The sequence below is a fragment of the Mastomys coucha genome, unplaced genomic scaffold (genome assembly GCF_008632895.1).
Source record: "Mastomys coucha isolate ucsf_1 unplaced genomic scaffold, UCSF_Mcou_1 pScaffold7, whole genome shotgun sequence".
Lineage (NCBI taxonomy): Eukaryota > Metazoa > Chordata > Mammalia > Rodentia > Muridae > Mastomys > Mastomys coucha.
Window position 1 is genome coordinate 93,066,116 of NW_022196913.1, and position 24,290 is coordinate 93,090,405.

General features: G+C 39.5%; 1 protein-coding gene across 5 annotated transcripts in view; it reads right to left on the reverse strand.

Moving 5' to 3' along the window:
• Enpp2 (ectonucleotide pyrophosphatase/phosphodiesterase 2) overlaps positions 1-24,290 on the reverse strand; it is a 119,708-nt gene that overhangs the window by 11,705 nt on the left and 83,713 nt on the right. For 3 of the 5 annotated variants that reach the window (XM_031358303.1, XM_031358305.1, XM_031358302.1), the window contains 7 exons: positions 20,818-20,849; positions 19,993-20,120; positions 18,078-18,165; positions 17,830-17,917; positions 16,569-16,753; positions 13,731-13,782; positions 1,135-1,271 (listed from right to left, as the gene is read on the reverse strand). In XM_031358303.1, coding sequence (XP_031214163.1) covers positions 1,135-1,271; positions 13,731-13,782; positions 16,569-16,753; positions 17,830-17,917; positions 18,078-18,165; positions 19,993-20,120; positions 20,818-20,849 — 710 coding nt within the window. The remainder of the gene's footprint in view (positions 1-1,134; positions 1,272-13,730; positions 13,783-16,568; positions 16,754-17,829; positions 17,918-18,077; positions 18,166-19,992; positions 20,121-20,817; positions 20,850-24,290) is intronic. The other 2 variants (XM_031358306.1, XM_031358304.1) reach the window with 1 other exon arrangement.

Below are 24,290 nucleotides of genomic sequence, written 5' to 3' on the forward strand. Positions count from 1 at the left end.
GTACACACACACGTACACACAAATCCCTTTTTAGTATATATACCTATCTCTTTCTATCTCTCTCTCTCTCTCTTCCTATCTCTCTCTCTCTGAGTGTGTGTATGTGTCTGTGTGTGTGTGTGTGTGTGTGTGTGTGTGTGTGTGCACTTGCAGGTATGCACCACAGAAATAAACAAATTGTTTATTTGGGGATTGTTATTGATTGTTGGGAAAGTAGTATTCTTATCGTTTACATTTATGAATTGAAAATATATCTATCTCTAGGAATATATATTTTATATAAATGATATGTATAATATATATTAAAACCACAAAATAAATTATTTTAATATTTGACCTATAGCTTTGTATCTTATCCTTATGAAGCAGAAACTCCAGTTAAAACCTTTTTTATTAAAATACAAACAGAAGGCTAGAGACATAGCTCAGCAGTTTAGAGCATTTGCAGCTCTTGAAGAGGACCTGGGTTCAGTTCCCAGTGATTCACAATCATGCATACATCTAGTTCCAGGGGATCCTGTGTCCTATTATTTCTAAGGCATGTAAAGCATATACATACACACATGCAGGCAAAGCACTCACACATAAACCAAATAAATCTAGTAATTATTTTTAATTCTCAGCAACTTTTGAGAAGTTAAAATATAAAGAAGATGCTAACTCAGGCTGAGCACAGATGTATCTGGGGACTCTCTTGTTTCACTAATCCAAATTGCTCTAAAAACTAATATCCATTAAAACACACACACACAAACAAACTTTGGTGGTCTCTGTAACTATTGGGTAAAATGTAAACAAAATAAGAAAAAAAAGACCTAAAAGCATTAATATGTTCCCTTCAACACTTAATGTATTACAGTAGAACAGTCAGAAAACTGAATGTAGTTTAAAATATCTTGCAATGACTCTTGAGTTCAATCCTGGACCTACAGAGTGGATAGAAAGAACCAACTCCATAAACTGCCTTTTGAGCTCTAAAGGCATGCAGTGGTGTGTACACACATACACAAACACACACACATACACACAAATAGTATTACAATAGATGCAACAGAAAATTAAGGTAAAATTCTTCTATTAATCAAAGCACTCATTGTATCAAATAAAGAATATATCCCCAATTTTCTCAATAACCTGCTTAGAAATGGTATATGATGTCCAAAGAGGCATTAAGAATATTTCACTGTAACCACTTTCAAAGTCCGTATGGTATAAGATATCATAGCTGGTCCGATAAAGGACTGCAGGTCGTCCATACAGGAGATGTCTCTCTAGGAAAGAAAGAAAGATAAAACCATATTTAGTGCATCGTCAATCTTACATCAAATGTGAAATGTTGGAAGCGGAGTCAAGTTGCCTACAGTTTGCTAGCTTACTTATCAGTAGCTTCTCCTTAATTTGATCAAATTAGTTGTTCTAACACTTCTGTGATTTATCTGACCACCTTACCAAGGGTCAAAACCATAATGTTTTGGGAAACTGTCGCATTTAAAGGTCTGTATAGAAAGGAAATATCCAGTAAGTTCTAAGATGAGTCAGCTATATGGAGAGCCAATAGGTTGGATTTTACATAGTTAAATGATCTGACCCCTGGAGAGGTAGATCAGGTTAGTCAAGGGTTCAACTAGGAAGGAGACCCTCTCTTACTGTGACTTGCAAACTGCAACTGGAATATGCATTATTGCAGCATAAAGAGAGTAGTTAGCAGCTGTATCTCTAGGCATGGACTTAAAGAAACATGTATGGATAACATTAGCAGGGTATTTAAGAGGGTCCCTCAAATACAGATGAGAAGCTCATTGATTTCCAATGTACTCATGTAAGACCTTATAATGCAGACGTGGGCTCCTTTAAGAGACAGTCATTGAAACCTTGCTTACTCTTTGAGGGGAAAGATGAGAATTCAGTACTGAAACCTTTATTTTAATCCACACACACACACAAAAAAAAAGCCTGGAGCTTGGCTCACCCACTTAGGATAGGCTAAACTCCATAAATTTATGGAAACTGGGATCCATCCACACCCACATATTTAGAGATTGAGGCTTAGCAAATTCACAATTCCCTAAATGATTTAGAATAAAAACTGCGTTTACTATATTTTTTTATTAGAGAAACTCTGGCAGGCACTTATTAAATTATATATACATGTTGCTTTAATTAAAGTACAACCCCTCTATGCAAGTCGTGGAGGAAAAAAAAAATGTTCACACAGTATTTCATAAGAACCCTCCCAAGCAGAAGTGCTGATTTGCGGCAGAGTGGCCCACACTATCCCAACGCAAGCAACTTCTGAGTAGTCTGTCTTCCTGAACCTTGCAGTAGATGTAGAAGCCTTGTTTAAGCTGCCAAACTTGGGGGTCCGCCCCTAAGAATCAGACTGTGCCATAATGTTATTAAATAAATAAAATCTAATGAACAAATTTAAAGCCAGCAACCCTCAGCATTAGTACTTGGGGGTCATAAACAGACCCAGATTTTCCTTCCAAACTCAGACCAAAGCTTTTCTAGGTTCAACATTTCCATTAAGGTTTTTCTTGTTTTCATGTTTGCAGCTGCCTCTGAATTTCCTGGTTTCAGCTGGAAGCAAAAGTATCAAAATTCTTTGAGAAACTACTCTCTTCTTATAGGCAAAGCCTTAAAGCTTACCAAGTGTGGTGGTTTGAATAGAAACGCCCCCCCCCCCAAACTCACGTATATGAATACTTAGCCACCAGGGAGTGGCAGTATTTGAGAAGATTAGAAGGATTAGGAGCTTTGGGCTTGTTGGAGGAAGTATATCAATGGGAGTGGGGCTTTGAGTTTTGAGAAAGCCTGAGCCAGGCTCATTCTCCCTCTCTCTCTCTCTCTCTCTCTCTCTCTCTCTCTCTCTCTCTCTCTCTCTCTCTCTCTCTCTCTCTCTCTCTCTCTCTCTCTCTCTCTCTCTCTCTGTCTCTGTCTCTGTCTCTGTCTCTCTCTCCCTCCCTCTCCCTCCTTCCCTCCTTCCTTCCCTCCCTCCCTTTCCCGTCTGTAGATCAGGATTTAGTTCTCAACTACTTCTCCAGCACCAAGCCTGCCACGCCTGCTGTCACCTTCCCCACGACATTGATAATGGACTAAGCCTCTGAAACTAAGCCAGCCCCAATTAAATGTTTCTTTTATAAGAGTTGCCCTGGTCATGGTTTCTCTTCAGAGCAATGACACAGTGACTAAGATACCAGTGTATTTCTCCAGACTCATACATACTGAAGCCTGTTCCTTCATCTGTTCCATTAGGAGACTAGCAATGGGCAGCCATTTTTCACGTGTGGCACCCCTCCTTAGAGCACCCATCAAACACTAGTACAGATACTCTAAATCTCTGGCTCTTCCTTCCTCCAGACCTCATGAATTTCTTGCCATCTTCCACCATAACTCTCTTTTCCCCAGGGGCTGGTTTGCTTGCAGTGTACTGCTCATGACTGTTGTAAACAATTCTGTATGATATGTGTGATTTCTTTCCTCTCTGCTAGTAATAATTTATATTCTTCCCATCACCCTTGTTAGAGTATGTGTTCATGGTATATGTGGAAGGGGATGAGGGTACATACATGCATCTTGTCATATCCAGAAGTCAATATCAAACATTTCTGTCTCTCTCCACCTTATTTTTTAGTACAGGGTCTCTTGCTCACTGACTTGGGTAGAATGGAAGACCAGTGAGCCCTAAAGATCACCCTGTTCTGCCTCTCAGTTCTGGGATTACATGAAGGCATTGCCATGCCCACTTTTTACCTAGATGCTGGGGATACAAACTCAGGTCCTCACACTCTTGCGAAGCAACTTCGCTAATTGAGCTACCTCCCCTGGCCCAATCCTGGCACTTATCTCTTGCATATTCCTCCACTGAAAGTTTAAGATCCTTCTTTGTACCTGGCCTCGGCTGGAGAATGGAGATACTGAGCGACAATGCCTTAGGGCTCTTGTCTTCAAAGAGCTCATAGTCCAATGACAAGCCTGCCATCTATAACCAGCGTGCAGCACAGGCTACACTGACTTTGGTATTCACACAGAATGAAGGTAACACAGGCAAGACATGTTGCAAAGAGGCATAAGCTGGCATGAAAAAAAGACCTTTCTCGGACAAATAATATTAAAGCAGTGTAATCTACACACCAGTTTACATCTGCCACCCATGGATATTTGTTAACAACCAACGAAAGTGCCTCACAAACAATACAGTCACATTCAAACAAGATGGAAGGAACATGAGTAAAGGGGCAGATAAGTCGACAGCCTGAGGAGTCTCCGGAGAGCCACCCCCAGTCCCACCACCCCATCTCTGTCTACTCTTCAGCTAAGCACACAAAGATTAGGTTTGCTTCAGAAAATAACTCCACAGCTCCAAGCTATTGACACATCAGCAGCTTCTAGAACACAGCCCGAGCACAAATATGTCACTCTCTCATTTGCTTTTTTCCCCCTAATTGTTATTGAGCTTAAGGAAAAAAAAAAAATACAATGACATCAACCTTCCCAAACTCCAGCTTAAATGCCCACCCGGATCTCCAGAAATCTACCTAGCTCTCTTTACAGCTTAATAATTCATGCAAGAAAGAAGAAAAATCATCTTTGCAGTAGGAAAAATAAATTTTGAGATTCAGAATCAAGACGTAGGTTTTGCTTTATCATTATGTCTGTGAATCACAGGTCCCAGTCATGGCCTGGCTCTGTTAGTCTCCGACATCGTGGGGGAGCCACGTGTTCTATTTCTCTTTAACACACATTGCATTTCTGGGCTTGATTTTTCAGTCTTCACACATGCTAAGATATTTGTCTCAAGGACAGCCCACAAGCTCTGTTTCTGCAACTTATTCTTCTGGTTTCCTTTTTAATTTTCCCCACTTTGATTTCTAATCTATGGAAAGTATTGACATTTTAAAATACCTAATTTAGTTTTTTTTTTTTTTTTTTTTTTTTTTAGAAAATGTTCATAGGTATAGTTTTTGTATGTATTTATGTGGCCCAATTCCAGTATAAAATGTATAATGGTCAAGTCAATCTAATCAGGATAGTAATAAGCTTAAATATGGAATATGGATGATTTTGTGTGTGTGTGTGTTGAGACATTCAAGATTTTCTCTATTAGTAGTACTGAAATATACAATTAATTAAACTTGCCCAACTGTAGTTACCCTACTATGTCATAGAACTTTTGAAGTACTTCCACCTGTCCAAAAGCACTTTATCACCCCCTTATCCATCCTCTCTCAAGATTCATACTCTGTGTGTGTGTGTGTGTGTGTGTGTGTGTGTGTGTGTGTGTATATAACTTAAGTATGTACCCGTTCATGCTGTGTGCACATGCTTATGGAGTCCAAAGGTTGGTATCAAGTTTATTTTTTAAGATAGGTTCTCTCTCAGAATCTGGAGGTCACAGATTGACTGACTGCCAGTAAGCTCTAGAGACAAATCTATCCCCTCCCCCACAGTGCGTAGGTGGGAGGGAGGGGGTTGGGGGAAGGGGAGAGGGAGGGTTACAAAAGCATGCCAGGCCCAGCTTTTTTTTTTTTTTAACAAGAATGCTAGGTATCCAAAACTCAGGTCCTTATGCTTGTGTGGCAGACACCTTACAAGTGAGGCATCTCCCTAGACCCTTCTCCTGACTTCCTGGTGTGGATCTAGTGTATTCCATGTCTTCCCAGGCTGAGCTCCTACTACACAGAGTTCCAGCCACAGCCTTCCTTCCACACCCAAGCTTGGTGTTTACAGTAGAGTCTCTGGCATTTTAGCCTATGCCAGAGGTCCCCTCCAGATACCACAGCTGGCAAAAGATGGAGAGACGAATCTTTTTAAGTGGTGTGGACTTCCCCAGAATTCACTCTTTTTGTCTTCCAGAGTTTAGTCATGCAGACTCGAGTTTGTGTTTCTTCTCCCCCTCTGCTTCCTGATTCATACTCTAGTAGATGGACTTGGAGCCACATGAAAATCCTTCTCCCTTTCTGTTTGCTTAAACATTCACTCCCACAATAACATATCCTTAAACCTTACCACAAAATCTCTATAAAAAAAAAAAAAAAAGCCAATGCTTTTCCCTTTCCCGTGTCCTTACAAGCACCTATTGTCATTCACTGCCATTTCAGCCTCCACCTTGTGCTTCCCAATTCCACCATTAAAACAGTCTGTTAGAGTTCATCTCCTTGCTAAGCCTTGCAACAAAATAGCAATCCTATGAAGAGAGAGGCTTAATCTATGTTAGTCTGTCTCCAATGATACCAATCACATGTCTACTTAGGTAATCAGTTAACAAACTAATTTTTTAAAAACATCTGGAATTCTACATGTGGCCTGCCTAATAGAATTTTGAGACAGACTGGACTCATCAGGATCACCTCTATTTCATTGACGAAGTATGGTTGCATGTATAGCCTACCCCAAATCTAGGCATCATTCGCCTCCCTAGTCTTTTGGGTAATCTCCAGTCAGAGGCTGCCTGCTGTATTATTCTACTGAAGGTTGTATTGGAATGAAGGGCCAGTTCTTCCTGAGTATAAGCTCTGCCTGAGTATCGCCAAGATAACATTGAGAATCTCCAGTGAAGACAAGAGTTTGCATCAAATCATCTATCAGCACTGCAGAAATAGCTGCAGCCTGATACAGTCTCCCCAGCTGCTTTCTTAGACAAAAAAAGAAAAAGAAAAACAAAAACAAAACAAACAAACAAAAAACCCAAACCACTAGGTCATGTCAAATCTCAGCTCAGCTCTGCCTACCTCTGTAACTCTTACCACTTAGCCTCCCAATATCTTCCATTTTTCAGAAATGTTACATCGTTGAGAAACAAAGACCATAAAATGCCAACTTCGATCTTCACCCAAAGTAGCCAGGGCTCTAGTTATAGCCGGACAGTAGAGGGTCCACACTCAACTTCAATATCAGCAAAGAACACCATTAGGTAAAAGTTAGTGTCTAGCACCAATGTCTTGAATTCTGCTATAAATCATCAGCAATTTCCGTGCTAGTTACTTTCCAAATGCTTTCCACAGTGCATGCTCAGACACACCTACACTGAGACCAGCAAGTGTGCCACCTTCTTCTTTAACAGCCTAGAGTCTTCAAAAACTGAAAGAGACAGGAAACACTTCAGCATTCCAAAAAGAAGTCCTCAGAGGCCTCCCAACAATAGTTGGGATTCCTCTACCCAGCTAGCAAAAATTACTAAGTCATTCTTTATATCAATTAGCTTCCTATGATATGTAAAGTGCCAAACATACATAAGCTGAGTTCCTTTGTATACAAAAGTGACCCGAGTCTTTGCTTAAGAAAATGCAAAGTATTTTGTAGAAATGGAGAAAAGACTAAGATGAAAGTAACCGGTATAGTTCTTCCCCTTCTGGCTATAATGCCAGAACTGCCTGTGGAGAAAGTCTCCATTTCCCATGCCATTCATTCTTTCATCCGCAGACTCATCGTCACAAGGAAATGAGTTTTCATTGCATAGCAAGTCTGCCACGATACCAGCTATTTGTGACTGAAAACCAGCAGCCATTACACAACACAGAGTTTGCCACCTACCTAGAAGCAGTACAACTTCAGCAAACCATATCTGAAGACCATGGCTTTCTTCCTGTTTATTCTACACAGGCCCTGATTATATAACAGTGTAAATATTGGTAGCAAAAATCACATAAGACTAATTTAATACTTTTTTAACCTCAAATACACTCCAGGCTATTTCATGACTGGAATATGCAGCTTTCACATGTGCTTTGCATAAACATCTGGCTTATTTCATAGTGTAAGACAATAAAACAGCAACACAGAAATGCTGCAATATTACATGTGACTCAGTGTATAAAATATCAATGACCTGCATCTCTAAACTAATAACCAAAACCAGAAATACTTTATATCTGCATATAGAATATTAGCTTTATAAACTGCTCTGTAAGGGTCAATACATATGGAAAGTCAGAAAGTCAACATAGTTACTCTGAATATAATGAGTGTGCACATACATACACACATGCACACACATGCACACACAATTTGTATTCACATGGTTCTACTCTAGAAGACACTGGATGTTTTAAGTAGGAACCTGAATGCATAGTATATGAAGTACTCAGATCCAAAACATCCTGCCTTGCTGTTGTAGAAATGAATGAGATAGAACTAATAAAGTGATAGAGATGAAATTCAATAGACATAGAAGAAGGAACACTGATATTTACACAAATTCCAGAATCTAACCAAGGAAATGGTTTTCACAGGATGCAACATTATTTTACGTCAATCATGTCCTTAAGGGTTGGTCCCATACACCATGAACAGACCCAAGGCATATGCTACTGCCATGAATTGAGTCTGAAAATGTTCCCCACAGGCCAGCATTTGAATCCTTTCCCTGGCTGTTGGTGCTGTATTAAGAGGATAAGGAACTTGTAGGCGTTGGGCATCTGGATGGCAGAAGTGAGTTCCTAGGAGCAGGCCTTTGAAGGTGATGATAGCCAGAGCCCTGGTTCCAGCTTCACTCAAAGCTACCTCTCTGCCACATGCTCCAGTTACTACCATGAACTGGCAGTGTTCTGCCATGTCTTCCGCCTTGGGATGGGCGATGGACGGAAACCATGAGCCACAATAAATCTTGCTGACTCAAATTGGATCTGACAGGCATTCTTCAGTCGACATAAAGGTAACTAAGGCAGCTGCCATGATTGTCCTCTAATATCTTCTGCTGTCCTTTTGAAGCCACAGGTTGAAAACCATCAGTGGTGGGTGGTGCTGCTTCAGACACACAAAAGTTAGTCCTAGCTAAGACCCAACAAAGAGTAAATAAGGACATATGGCTTCCCTCCACAAAAATGCCCACATGAAGACTCTTCCATGATACATGAACGGCACTTATGGACAGCCCTGAGCAAAGCAATGTTACTAACTAACTGCTCCTTCTAGTCCTGGCAGCCTGTGCTAGATTACAAGAGTGACTCTCTCACATGAGCACAATACCTATTCACCAACAGGCTAGATGCACAAATTGCAAGGCAGGTAGAAAGGTTTTAGGACCAAGAACAGCCAGAATTAAACCAGCAAATATACAAGAGTCCACGGAGAGCACTCAGAATGAGCAAACTAAGAGTCATTTTTAAGGAGCATCTTGGTGCTATTTCTGTGAGACTCCTTACCCTACCACCCTGGGAACTTGTGTTTTCACTGTTGCTCTTGTTCATTTATAATAATACTACATACAGTACACTAAAAGTTAGGTGCCAAACTTTCAAGTTGCTCAAAAAGTTTGTGGAAGATATGTAAAGCTTCCATCAACAAAATCCCGCCTTTAGTACTGTGTTCTCCAATTTCATGCCAGGAGGCCTGTGTGTTCTGTGATCAAAGGGGAAAGGGGGAGGGTGGCAATACAAAAGAGGAAGAAAGATGAAACTCTTTTATAGAAAAGGAAGCAAGGCAAGTAAATAAAACCTGCTGCTGCCTTCCTTCCTCAACCTCTGCTTAGTCAGATGGGAAACACACATCCGATAAACAGGAGCACATGGAAGCTGATGGCTGCGGTGGTAGCCGTGGGGGATATGTGTGCATCTTTAGCACAAGGTGAAGGGCTGCTGTGATGTTCTATCCGCTTCTTCAATTCATTCCCTTTGGTCTCAGAAAGTCACTCCATCTACTGTAGGAAACCTTCAGAACAGCTTCCTACTCTCTCTTCTTCTAATGTTCCAGAACTTCAAAATCAAAAGGAAAAGCTAGACATGGTGGCACACGCCTTTAATCTCAGCACTCACGGGGCAGAAGAGAGTGAATCTCTGTAAGTTCGAAGACAGCCTGGTCTACACAGTGAGTTCCAGAACAGCTAAAGCTACATAGTGAGATGCTGTCTCAATAAATAAGTAAATAAATAAATATAAATAAATAAGTGAAAAAGAAGAAGAAAAAGAAAATTAATCAAAAGAAAGAGTTTACCTGATAGATTGTCTTATTGCTCCTAATTATTTTCTGTCTTAAACTGAAGCCATGGGACCCAGAGGATAGAGTCCCAGTGGAAAGAATTTACTCTCTACATCCTTGGTATCATGGGACTGATTTGGGAGCTGTGTGAGTAGAAGTGAGGGCACTTGCATGCTGATATCTAGTACATAGTTCTGTGTGCTGCCATGAGCATGGTGTGTCCCATAAGGGGCAACTCTTCATCGTAGATTCCACAATAATCATAGGAGACTGCACTAACCCTACATTCCACATACTAAAATGTGAATAAGACATGTGTCTTTCTTCCGTAGTATATATCATTGGGATTCTTGATTGGTTTGCCTCATATTTGATTTTTGTCACAAGCTTCCACAAGTTTACTATCACATGCTTGCTATTGTCAGATATAAAATAAGAGGATACTGGGTCAGGGTAGAGATAACTCTGAGTGTGATGGAGGGAATCTGATTTCCTCTGGGCACCTCTCTCCATTACAACTTACCCACTGATCCTCGGGCAGATCAGCTTTGGGATAAGGATCAGGAGCTAATATTTTATCACTATAAAGACCATTCCCATCATAGAAGGCTGCATTAGCTCCTTCACTTGTGACCCATCAGATATTCAGTAGATTTGTTTTCTTTTTCTTAGAGCTTTACTGACATTAAAGGAAATCAAAACACTAATAGAATTTCCCCCAACATAGCTAGCACGCTGTGTTCTTAGATATAAAAATCAATTTTCTCTCCATACAGAAAAATTTAAAAATTTTGTGCCCAAGGACAGAACATCTGTCCTAACACCAGGAGTAACTGGGACCAGTGGGACCCAGGCATGCAGGATCTCTGTCAATCCAGTGGCACAGGTTCCTTCCAGTCTGTCTGGGCCAGTACCCTGAGCAGACCTTGGGCACAAATTCTGCAGCAAGTACCATAATACACAGAGGAAGTCTACTCCCAGGTGTTCTAACATGCCACAGAGACAGCTTGACTCTGAGGAGTTCTGACACAACCAGGATCACAGGAAGGACAGGCTCCATTCAGATATAGCCAGGGCAGGTAGCACTAGAGATAACCAGATGGCAGGAGGCAAGCATAAGAACAGAAGCAACAGAAACCAAGGTTACTTGGCATTATCAGAACCCAATTCTCCCACCATAGCAAGTTCTAGACACACCATCACACCAGAAAAGCAAGATTCAGATCTAAAATCGCTTCTCATGGTGATGATACAGGACTTTAAGAAGCACATAAATAATTCCCTCAAAGAAATACAGGAGAACACAGGTAAACAGCTAGAAACCCTTAAAGAGGAAACACAAAAATCCCTTAAAGAACTACAAGAAAACACAATCAAACAGATGAAGGAAATGAACAAAACCATTCAGGTTCTAAAAATGGAAATAGAAACAATAAACAAATTACAAAGGGATATAACCCTAGAGTTAGAAAACCTAAGAAGGAAATCAGGAGTCATAGATGTAAACATTACCAACAGAATACAAGAGATAGAAGAGAGAATCTCAGAGGGCAGAAGATATAGAAAACATTGACACAACAGTCAAAGAAAATGCAAAAAGCAAAAAGCTCCTAACCCAAAACATCCAGGAAATCCAAGACACAATGAGAAGATCAAACCTAAGGATAATAGGTATAGAAGAGAGTGAAGATTCCCAATGTAATGGGCCAGTAAATATCTTCAACAAAATTATAGAAGAAAACTTCCCTAACCTAAAGAAAGAGATGCCCATGAACATACAAGAAGCCTACAGAACTCCAAATAGACTGGACCAGAAAAGAAATTCCTCCCATCACATAATAATCAAAACACCAAGTGTACTAAACAAAGAAAGAATTTTGAAAGCAGTAAAGGAAAAAGGTCAATTAACATATAAAGGCAGACCTATCAGTATTACACCGGACTTCTCACTAGAGACTAAGAAAGCTAGAAGATCCTGGGCAGATGTCATACAGATCCTAAGAGAACACAAATGCCAGCCCAGGCTACTATACTCAGCAAAACTGTCAATTACCAAAGTCGGAGAAAATAAGCTATTCCATGAGAAAACCAAATTTACACAATATCTTTCCACAAATCCAGCCCTACAAAGGATAATAGATGGAAAATACCAATACACTCTAGAAGAAGCAAGAAAATAATCTTTCAACAAACCCACACAAACATAATTCCACCTCTAACAACAAAAATAGCAGGAAGTAACAATTACTTTTTCTTAATATGAAAATTAATATTACCAACACATCCTAATTGATTGAAATTCAAAACTATGAGGAATTAGAAATTTGTTGACTGTCATCCAATGGTCTCTAATTTGGTAACTGGAGAAATAGGCCCAATATTGTACAACCCATATATATTTTCTGCTTGTTTGTACATGACAGTGTCTTGCTGTGTACCACATAATGGTCTTGAAATTATGCTTCTCCTATCTCAGCCTATTAGTAGGGTTGTTTATTTGATGTTTTTACACTATACTATGGTTTTCAGAACAGCTTACATATTTCAAAATTATTTACACAGCCAAAAGAAATGTAGACAATTAATTTGGGAGGTGGCTTGTAAGAGAACAACAAAGAGTGAGATTGAATGCTTTACTTGACATTTGTAACTATTATATCAAGTTTGAAGAAGAGGACTTTGTAAGTTACTCTTTCTCTGAGATAAATGCTTTTCAAAATCATCACAGTTGATATGAACAAGATTTTTACCCTCACCTAATGTATGTGCCACCCTCCAAACAGAACCATTTTCATTGAAACAGTTGGTGAATGACTTCATGGATAGACTACCTTAATACAGACATCATTTCTTAAATGAATGTAACCTGTTCCCTGTGGACTGAGAATGAAGACAATCACTCAAGTCAAATAACTTTGACCATAGCAGGAAATCTGTATCCAAAATCATGCCTACAATTCATTCCTTGATGCAGCAGAACTTTTAACTCTTAGCTTAGCTATAATGGAAGTAAAATACTTTGGTGATGTGAGAGTCATTGAAGTACAGCCTTATTACAATGAACTCTAATATCTAAAAAATTGTTCTTATTTTGGGCTTGTACCACAGTAAGAGTCAAGATTTTAAGCTCTTCTAAAAACAAAACAAACAAACAAACAAAAAGACTTTATTTATGTTCATTTAAAAAAAACTAATAGTGATGTATTATTTTAAAATATACAGGTAATATGTTTGGAGTTAACATAAGTCTGTTCAATTGACTGTTGTTTTATATCAAACAATTTTTGCAATACTCATTTTTATTGTCACAATATTTTATAAATTTTAAAGAATATGACAAAATAAAAAGAAACAAAAGGTATGACAGGTATTGAAGTAGGGTCTCTGGGAGGAGTTGGGGTATAAAAGGGAAAGAAGAATGTGATATAATTCTATTTACTTAAAGTATGTTTTTAAATGTTAATAAATTGAGGTAAATTGAAATTATCTATCCGTTCTCTTCATAATGTAATAAAACTTAAATCAATTAAAAAAAAAACACTGCACTCATCATAGAAGAAATAAGAAATCTTTGATTTTTATTCAGCCTGCGTATATTTCTTCCAACCACGTGTGTGCTTGGAGATCACAGAGACCAGCAGAGGGCATCAGATGGCCTAGAAGTGGAGCTGGTTGGGAGTTGCCATGTGGGTGCTTGGGATAGAACCCAGAGCTTCTGCAAGAATAGCAAGCCATCTCACCAGCTAAAGTCTACGATCAATTTTCAAAAACTAGAAGTCAATTTTGTTGGCTTTTTTTTCTTAATGCTCCCTTACCTTCTGTAGATCCTTTGGTATGAAGGCGTTTATTGAGTTCTTCCAATTTGTTCTTCACATGTAGAAACCAGAAAAGGAAAGAAAGCAAATCAGGGATACTCTTTTTTTTTCCCCTTTTCCCTTCTTTATACTTAGCATCTTGCTAAACCCAAAGAAAGCCCCAACATCTGTCAGTGTGGTAAACATTCCTGGGGAGCTGCTGCTGCATTCTACACTCGACCTATGTGCCTGTGAGCACCTTTGTCAATCTCCCACTCACCCAGTTCCCTTCCCCTAAGACTGCAATCTCCATAGCTTCCCAGACTGGTTAAGGATGGTTATTTGGGCATGTACCTATAAGGGGGTGACAGTAGTACTCCATATCTCAGATTAATTCCTGTCTACACTAAAATGATCCACCAAACAGATGTATAAAATTGCTTTTCATCAAATTCAAACAGTCATGACTCAATACTTCTGGAGAGCAAAGACTGAGCAAGCCTGAAAGTCACCGCTCAGTCACCCGCACCTATCATTGATACTCTCGAGCATTAGCGATAAAACCCCATATACATTAATGTCCACGGAATTACTGTAAAGCTAATATTTGAAAATCAAATCATAATCGCCAAATGTTCTTAGATGGTAAGATGAATAAGAGCAGTATGATATAGATATATCTCAAAGGTAACGTTACCATGAAAAATGTGAGCTACAGGTTCATATAGTAATACATAAAGATGTATCTTATTTCAGAAATAATGATTAATTAAGTAATCGCAGGATCCAGAGCCTACAACAGCAGCCACATTAAAATTTTCCATATGCAAAATTATACCATAGGTTACTTTGAGATGCATTAAGATACTTTATATACAATTATATATTTAATTATAAATAAACATACTTTTTCATATATACATATGGAAAAAGTATATTTATAATTATGTAAATACTTATTTATATAATTTATATTATATATAAATATATAAACTATATATTTAATATAATATTATATAATATAAATAATAGTTATATATTATATAAATTACATATAAATATATAAAAATTATATATCATAGATATGGTAAAAATACAAAGTCAGGCATGAGAATTACACAATACTTTCAGAATGCCATTAATGCTATATTGTAGAAGAAGCTAAAAAAGAAAGATGGGAGGGAAAGAAAACTAGATGGTTTGAGAAATCCTTTAATGCAAAATTTATGTAAATATACTTGGTCAGTATATTCAAAATATGGCTATAGTAGAGGTCAATATATTCAAAATATGTCTATACTAAAGGTCTATACATATAGACAGTGACTATGCAGTCCTCTAAACTGATCTGTGATCCTCTCAGTAACTTGGTTTTTAGCTTCGGAGTGTTGCCTCCCCTTCACTCATTAGCCTCTTGGATTCTCATCAAGAGCAAAGGTAAAAAGGAAATGAATACAGGAATGGAGAGGAAGGGGAAAAAATGTATTTCTCTCTCTAGACTCTACCCAACTGTGGCTCCTATGCCCCTCAGAATCCTGGGAAGGGAAAAATGGTAGAAAAAAGAGATTGTGCAATAAAAGAATTATTATCCACTTTTTTGAGGCTAAGAAAAAACTCATTCTTTTACCTATAATTAAACAACATATAAAAATGAACCAATACCTTTGCTTTGTACAGGCATCTTTTCAGTTCTGTGGAAACATTGGCTAGTTTCTGCTAATAGGAGCACTGGTTGATAGATATAAAAATCTTTACTTAAGCCGGGCAGTGGTGGTGCATGCCTTTGATCCCAGCACTTGGGAGGCAGAGGCAGGTATATTTCTGAGTTCGAGGCCAGCCTGGTCTACAGAGAGAATTCCAGGACAGCCAGAGCTACACAGAGAAACCCTGTCTTGAAAAACCAAAAAAAAAAAAAAAAAAAAAAAAAAAAAAAAAAAAAAAAAAAAAAAAAAAAAATCTTAACTTAAAAAAAATCAATAAGCAAATTATTGCTTAACACTTTGGGGTTTTGTTTTGTTTTGTTTTGTTGCTGTTGATGATGTTGTTGTTTTATATCTAAAACACCAGTGGTATGTTTTCAAGGACACCCCATCCTGTACCCTCCTCACCCTGCTTACCTAGAAAGGTGAGTTTTAGGGACTGCAGTAAAGAATAACTTTGTCCTTTGGCTTACAGTCAGGCTCTACCATGGAAGACAGCTGGAGCCAACTAGGGCCACCAGAGCCTAGGGTGCTTCACTTCCAGATCACAGGCCACAGTGTTCAGGCTTCAGTTTTCTAACAAACACAATTCTCTCGTTCTTCCTCCCTTCCTCTCTCCCTCTCTCCTGCCATCTCCCTAGTAATTTTCTATCTGCCCTCACCTATAGGCCTTGGAAGGTATTCTGCTAGCTCCAGAACAGTTCCCATTTCCCAGTGATTTCCTTCTACCATGCTTAGGATTTGCAGAGTTCTCCTGAATCCCTTAAAATGTCAAGTGTCTTTCAAAATCACTTTGACATAGCTACCTATGAACGAATCACTGATATTCGTGGCTCACCATGAATCACTGGAAATCCACAATTGGCGTAAAAGAGCCAGCTTCTGACTGTATATTGTGAATTCAGAAAATAACATTTTTGACTCTTCATTCTCCAGACCTATACTGTCCATGATGGTAGCCACCGGCCATATTCAGCTTACTCAAACTTAAATTTAAAACAATAAAGTGAAAATTTTCACCTCAGTCATAAGCAGTCACTGGCTCCATTTTAGAGAAGGGAGTCAAAAATCAACTCTAGTATCACAGACAGTTCTACCGAACAATGCTTTATACACCAAGCAAACATCTCCAATGAGAAAGCATAAAGATCATCTCTACCTTGGGCTCTACCTTATCATCACAGGTGCAGCCCAGGTCAAAGTCAGATTGAAGGTACATAATCCCTGGGTAATTGGGTCTGCTGACTTCCTCTGGTATGGTTGGCCTGAATGTATGTGTACGGAGTAGGTGATTCAAACTTCCATGAGTTCCATTATTGGGAGCTGGCTTCAAACCTAGGAGATCTGACGGAAAGAAAAGGATGCAGTGTTTCTTATTTGTTCTCCAGTGAGATATGGTAAGAACCAAACCCTTCCACCTTCCAGGAGCCTAGAAAGAGTGAACACAAGTCACAAGTGAACAAACTAAATTACCACGTCAGCTGTCCCTTGCACATCTCCTGAACCATTCTAATCTCACAATGCCCTGCTAACACTTCTTGAAATAATGCTTCTCTTCATTGCTAGAGCATGAATCTGTCATCCTCAAAAACCTGGAGTGGAGGAACAGTTCACTCAGCCATTGTCTGTATGTGCAGCAATGTTGGGACCACCCCTCCCCGCCTCCTGGACTTCTTTGTGACTTTTTAAAACCAAATTTTGAAATAAGACAATCAATAAAATTCCCACAGCCTGCCCTTTAATGCACTCTACAAAAGTGTGGGGACAAGAAGAGGCTTTGGCGATGTGCCTTGATGGGCCACCAAGGGATAAACGGGCTGATTTCACAGCAACTGAATGGTTGCCAAGTGGGCACACAGTGACTTGCCTAAGCTAAGAGACAGGACAGTGAAGAGCTAGCAACCAACCTGGGAAAAGAACCCAGGAGACCCGACTTTCAGACTCCCCCTCTAACCACCAGACTGGCACTCCCTTACTAAATAGGAAAAGCTGTCCTCATTCAGCAACGAGAAGCTCAAGGAAGAAAAATAATTAGGAGCACATAAATAGCTGGCTGGGATGCAAGCTGGCAAATTTTTCACTGGGCTGCAATGTAAGAGAGGGAGGTGGGAGAACACTCTGTCTGCGTGGAACTCTTGCTTCATCGTGTCTCTGACCAACGGTGTCAAACTGTAATGCTATGTTAGATCAGCCAATGTCTGCCAACACCAACACTATGAAAACTCCCCATTAGTCAACTGTTGAAGGAACACAAAGAAGCCTTAGAAGGGGGTGATATTCTGTCCTTTGAACCAATGGGCAAGTTGCTTTTTTTTTTGGAGGGAGGGGTCTTAGAAAATAGACACCTCATTTCTTTCTCTAGCAGTAAGGAAATTCACTGACCAAAAGTTTCACCAGGTTTGATTGAACAAGTGACTTACCGCACATAACATTATAAAGTTCAATGTTTTCAAATGGAGGCACTTTAGTCCTGTACTTAAAAGTTGGGCCATAACCTACAAAAACAGTCTTCCAAAAGAGAAGAAAAGAAAAGAAACAGTTAACCATTTCTGCTTCCATAAACAGCATCTCTTCTGTGTCTGAATTCTCTATAGCTTCACAAACCCCATGATTCCCATCCCCCATGAGAATTATGAAACTCATTTTCAGTTCAGTTTTGTAGACATACCTGCATGCTGTTGACCTTGTTATCAAAGCCATGGTCACCCTGGAAAAAACATTTTCCTGATGGCTTCTTATAAACGTCCAAAGGTTTCCTACATTAAAACAATTTTATGATCAGTTAGGATTCTGCCCCAAAGCACACTGATAGAAAACAAATTTGGAGGTACGTAGGATCCCTGAGAAGATCCGAAGCCAAGTGACTCTCTTTTGATTACATCATTCCCATGGCAATGACAAGGGCCGTCTGTTCATTCCTCTAGTGCCATGGCTTTGCTTATTAGCCCAGGTTAAAGGGGAGGTTTTGAAAAGAAGTCAAAGTCTCTCTATGCTTCACGCTTGAACTGAACAGAATCTCTCTCTCTCTGCTATGTGCTCGCCAGACTCAGTCCCAAAACACAGGAGGCATTTTAAAATACACAGTGTTGAATCAGTTCGTGGAGATCTGCATTCTGTAAAAATATTTGCATGTATATTTTATTATCCTACCAGGTAGGATAATAAAAGTCAGAGTCCATGAAGTGGTCAATTTAACATTAACCATAGCATAGTTAACAAAAGCCTGACCTCACCTAGAAAATCTATTTAGAAGTAGGAAGGGAATGAAAATACTGCTCACAAGACTGTCACTGTTTTATAGTGACATCACAATTATTTACTCTTAACTTTGTGACAGAAAGGCCCCTTTACATAAGTGTTTTATGGCTTCTCTACCATTAAAAATGTTGATACTTATTAATATAACTACTGCCTAAGTATAGGCAGGGCCCATATCACTGAAGAATAGCACTTGGGGAACATAAAGAAATCTAACAAATTGGTTTCTACCCAAGAGTAACTTGGACCTAGGATAGTGATACGTATGTATAATACTCCACAATGCAAGACTGAACTTCAAAGGATTTAGAATTTGCATTTGCTCTTCACTGAATTGCTCAACTAGTATCATCTCTCACTTAACTTCTGCTCCAAAATATACTTTTTCATATAAATTAGACAACTTCATCAAGTTTTTTTTCCCTCTCCCTAGGTGCCCCCAGTGTTAAAGGTCCTGTAGAGGACATAGTCAGCCAAGCTATTTAGGGCATGTCTCTTATGAAACATTTCTAGATAAATTTTGGTCTATTCTATGTTGTTCCAATAACTTCTTGGTTTCATATCACTCCTTCTACAGTTACGGTAAGAGATTACATGCTGTGAGTGCATCTGTTTTATAGTGACATGTTTCTAGGAGACGAGCGTTTTCATTATCTTCCTGTGCTTAGCTATTAATTATTATAAACTATTGGCCAGCTCAAGTACATATCGTAATTGTTCAATTAGTACTGCAGGCATATTCACCACACTTGTCTTGTAATCAAAGTTAGAACAAGAATAAGTGAGAAAACACTACTTCCAGATCTACATGAAGATGACTAGATTTGCGGCTGTTGACTCTGTAGAAGTTGCAGAGCTACAGACATGCGCTACAGCGAAAGGAAAGGCTGGTCTCCTGATCTGGGAGAGACTTTTGATAGAGGCAAACCCCAGTCGTGTTTTGAGCAATGTAAAGCATATCCACAACAATAGAGGTTAGATTAACATTTCCAGGGGGCTTCTACAAACACTGCTATACGCAATCACGTCAACCAGGGCCACATCAGCAACACCCTACCTGTGTTTCAAGTTGTTCAAGGGATAAAAGATAGAGATTAGACTATCTCCATAAAACTTGTGCACAGTGATGGATGAGAAACTAAAACAAGACCCAGGGACTAGCGATGTGGTCCCTTCTGTTCTCATTAGTTATCTAACACGACCACACACAGTTTAAACAATAATATTTCCAGCCCAGATTTCTCTTAAGGATGACCAAGAACCTTAAAGGATTTCCAGGTGCCAAATAGGTGCTTCCAAAGATGGAAACAGTCTCCCCTTGTTACCTTGCCACATGCCATCTGCGATCCACCAATAAATGGATATCCTCGATTCTCCTGTTGTTGGCATAGTGCAATCGCTTGGGAAGGTGCTGTTTCATGTAAGGCTTAAAGTGCTGATCTGGTTTTTTACACTGAAACATAAGTGAATATTGGTCTTATGGAGGGAGGTTTTCTACCAAAAAAAAAAAAATGTCCTAGTCTGTTTCTTGAAAACTGCACTAGCCCAACAAAAGCATGATAACTAAACAAATGGAATTTGTTACCCCTTATTAAATAATGTATGCTAAAAGCAAATAGGTTCCAAGGGAGTTAGACAACTTTAGAAATAAGTCATAGGCTATCAGAGAGGTGAGGAATTCTTAAGATCAACTCCTGCCTCTTGAGCCCAAGACTGAGTGCAGTTTAAAACTCAAGGTCTTTCCCAACTGCTTCAAATCAAGGAGTGGGAGGCACAGTGGGAGGAGAGGGGTAGACATGTGCAGGCCTATCTGATGATAAGCTCAAGGGCTTTGAAGTCTCTATCTGGGACCAGGGGGGGAAGTAGAAGATGGGGGCAGATCTGTTTGAGAGTAAGTAAAGATTTGATTAATCACGAGCAAATACTGCTCAGCTTAATAAGAAGAACAAAGCCTCAGTTTGGATCATCGCCAAGACCACTGGGGAGTCTACAGTTGACCTCGGACCAGAAGTTTTGAAAGCTTAGGAGAAACAAACACACAGGACTGCAGGTCAGTGAGGAAAATATTCCTAACCACCCACTGGGAAGGCAAACATGAGAAGGTGAGCATGTCGAAGCTGCTCAGAGGGCAGAGACCTTGCAACACTTACCGTGAGGTTAGCAATGATGGCTTTAGGGTCATCTGTGCAGAGAAAGGGAGAAAGACTTCAAAACAGAGAAAAGCAATTTTTTTTTTTTTTACAGAGACTTGATACTTCCACCCCTTGGAGTGTCATTTTGAGCAGACGTGTAACTGGGTGTAGGTGTTTCATATTCCATTAACAGAGAGGCAGCTAAGCCAGTGGCACAAAGCCCACAGTTATCTGCGATGCACAACGCAGGGCTCCTTGTCTAGAAAGGAAGTCTTCCTTCCGAAGCTCAAGAGTATGGCTAGGTAACTTGCTTCAAATTTCCCCAAACAGATCCCTGGGCAGCCCTCACATGAATTTATTGGCACTTTCATGCCAGGAACTGAACTGGTCATTTTAAGGGGTCTTTCATCACCCCTTCCTGTTTCTCTGCAATGCTTTGGAACTAACCACCAATCACTACGAGATGAGAGTCTGGTGCAGCACATAAACAGTCTCTGTGGTGCTATCGCAGGTCTAATTACATAGGTGAGTACTCCTCTGCAGCTGTAGGGTCACATGTGTGTATCCCCCGAGTGTGTGCGTGTGTATCTGTGTTTACTGGCAGGAGACAAAGCCTATTTTCAGCCTACACTTGGAACTAGCCTCCATATGGTGAACGGAAGCTGTGTGTGTACTGGACCGTACTGTCAAGGTGCCCCTCTGTGGGGATTGTATGGAAAAAGAGATTGTAGGCTGTTTGTAAAATAGAAGGGCGCTTCAGTATGTCATTATAGAATCAGGAGAAAAGGAAGAGCAGTATTCAGAGGAGACTCAGATTTCCCAGTGTAGCCCTCTCTGACACAAAAACGTTAGTAGAGCCGCCCGTGTGTGTGTGTGTGTGTGTGTGTGTGTGTGTGTGTGTGTGTGTGTGTGTGTGTGTGTTGTTCACTGCTCTGGTCCCCAGGACTTGGTGCTTATTAAGAACTACATAAACATTTGCTCATAAACAATAGTAAGCCTTTGTTCCTATTTGTGGAAAATGTGGATTTGCGTAGAGTGTACACATGTACACACTAAGCACCATCATTAGAAACTTGGTCTTAAAGCTCTGAAATCCAAAAGTAGAGTGTAAACTCCATCCTACTTAAATTTTGATAGCTGCACTTAATGGGAAGCAAGCAAGCGATCGTGGCAATGATATCTGAGTCCATGCTGTGCACCCATTTCTAAGAGCTTTGGGAGGTACTTCTATGGTCATTCGCTCATAATGATACCAGGATGATCAGAATCTTCAATCAGCCAATTAGGTTTAGAAGGTAAGGGGGCTTGCACACTGTAGCAGAGCACGCAGTCTCTCTGAGCCAGCCGTGCTCTTCACAGGAACTAAACAGAATAAATCCGTGTCTTTTGATATTCTAGGGCAATGGTTCTCAACCTTCCGAATGCTGTGACCCTTTAATACAGTTCCTCATGTCATGGCCCCCAACTATAAAATTATTTTCATTGCTACTTCATAATGGTAATTTTTGCCACTGTTGTGAATCATAATGTGAACATTTTTGGAGATAGAAGCTTGACAAAGGGGTAGCGATTCATGGGTTGAGAACTGCTAGTGTAGAGAAATCAAAAACATGGGGCAACTTCATCCTCAAACACTTCCCAGAGAATCTTTAGGAAACACCAAAAGCATTTGTATGAGGCAACAGTCCATCAAGTCTAAACTCGTCATTTCCTACTACCCAGGCCATTTGTGAATGAGGAAAGGAAGGCGATTAAGGGTCAGCTCATTTGGGCTGGCCAGTTGCTTCAGCCAGTAAAGTGCATGCCACCATGCCTGACAACCTGAGTTTCATTCCCAGGACCAAAATAGTAGAAGGGATAAACTAACTCCCACAAGTTTTCCTTGCACCTCCACACATGTTACAACATGTGGCACTATTGTGCGTCTGTGCATACTTAGGAACACAATAAGTAAACACAATTTAATTTGTTAAAAAAAAAAAAAAACAGCAAATCATAGCCACCTACTGTTGCCCTCTGAGCTAGTTCCTTCAACTCTCTCTCTGCCTTTAACTGTCTATAAAGATAATGACAATACATATCCCATAAAGATAATGACAATACATAGCCCATAAGGATACTGGAGGGACTAAATAAGATTGTGTCTATATTCAGCTGAAACAATAAGGCCAAGACCTCATCTTTGTACTCAACATATAGCATTGACTACAGATTAAATACAATATAATTAATTTCACACAATCTCTTATTTAATCGTCCCCACAATCCTTAGTCTATGCATGAGGAACCTGAGGCACAGTGTGTTAAAGAGGCTTCTCCAGTATCTCCATGGGAGCTTGGAAGAGCTGCAGTGTGAACACAGTATATGGTCACCATTGTGCTTTTCATTGACCAGCTCACTGTCTCTCCGAAAATGAATGGAGAGCATAAATATTTCACTATAGGTGGTAGGATTCCAAAGGTCCCCAACAAAGTTTCTCATCTAGTCAATCTCCCCAGTAAACCTACTCAATTTACTGATGTCAGAAATTCTTTTTCAAATAGATTTGCAAACTGGAGCGTATACCTTAAAATGCAGGTGCTAAAAATAAAGAGGCCTGCCCTCCAGTTCAAGGGAGCAAAGGTACTGAGGCCACAAAGGACAGAAAAGCACATGGAAAAAAGGAAGAAACACCAATATTTTGCTGATTTCACAACATTGACCCTGGAATGTGTCCCATTTGTGTCGACTTAGGAACATAACTTTGTCAACTTAGGAGCATAACTTGGGAAAAACTTAAGTTTCCAAAGCTTTAAGCTTGATGTCAATGGTTTATTATTCTGAGGTTCTGTTTTAATATACCATGTCTCAAATAATACTATATTATGCTGATAATATAAAATATGTATGTTCATATGAAAATGCCATTATATAACATAATACCAGGTATAATTGATATATAAAATGAAAAAAAGACTTCATAATAATCTTAAGAAACTATGTAGTTTTCACAGTTGGGATGGCAGCAAGACAAACCAGAAGTTGGTGTTAGTGGTATATCATACCCTGAACGTGCTAAATAAGTTACAGCAAAGACTTATAATTTTTCTAGCCTTTTTTTTTCAATTTCTAATTTTTCAGAGTAGTTGACAGTCTGTAAGAATGTAGTATTTTTCCTCTCATCCATTCTGTAGGTCACTCTGACAAATAAAAAGAGCTTTCCTCCCAGGAGGCCCTTAGGAACTCTGAGGTGATGGGCATTGGTTCTTTCAACCCAGAGACTTACCTTCACCAAAGTAACCAGCCTGACCTTGAAACAAGAAAACTCTTCCATATAGATAGAAGCTTGTATTGTAAACATGCTTAAAATTAAGTGCAATTCTAGCTAATGAACCAAATTCTTACTCTCACCTAATGTCTGTGCCACCCTTCAAGCAGAACCATTTTCATTGAAACAGTTGGCGAATGACTTTATGGATAGACCATCTTAATACCTACACCATTTCTTAAA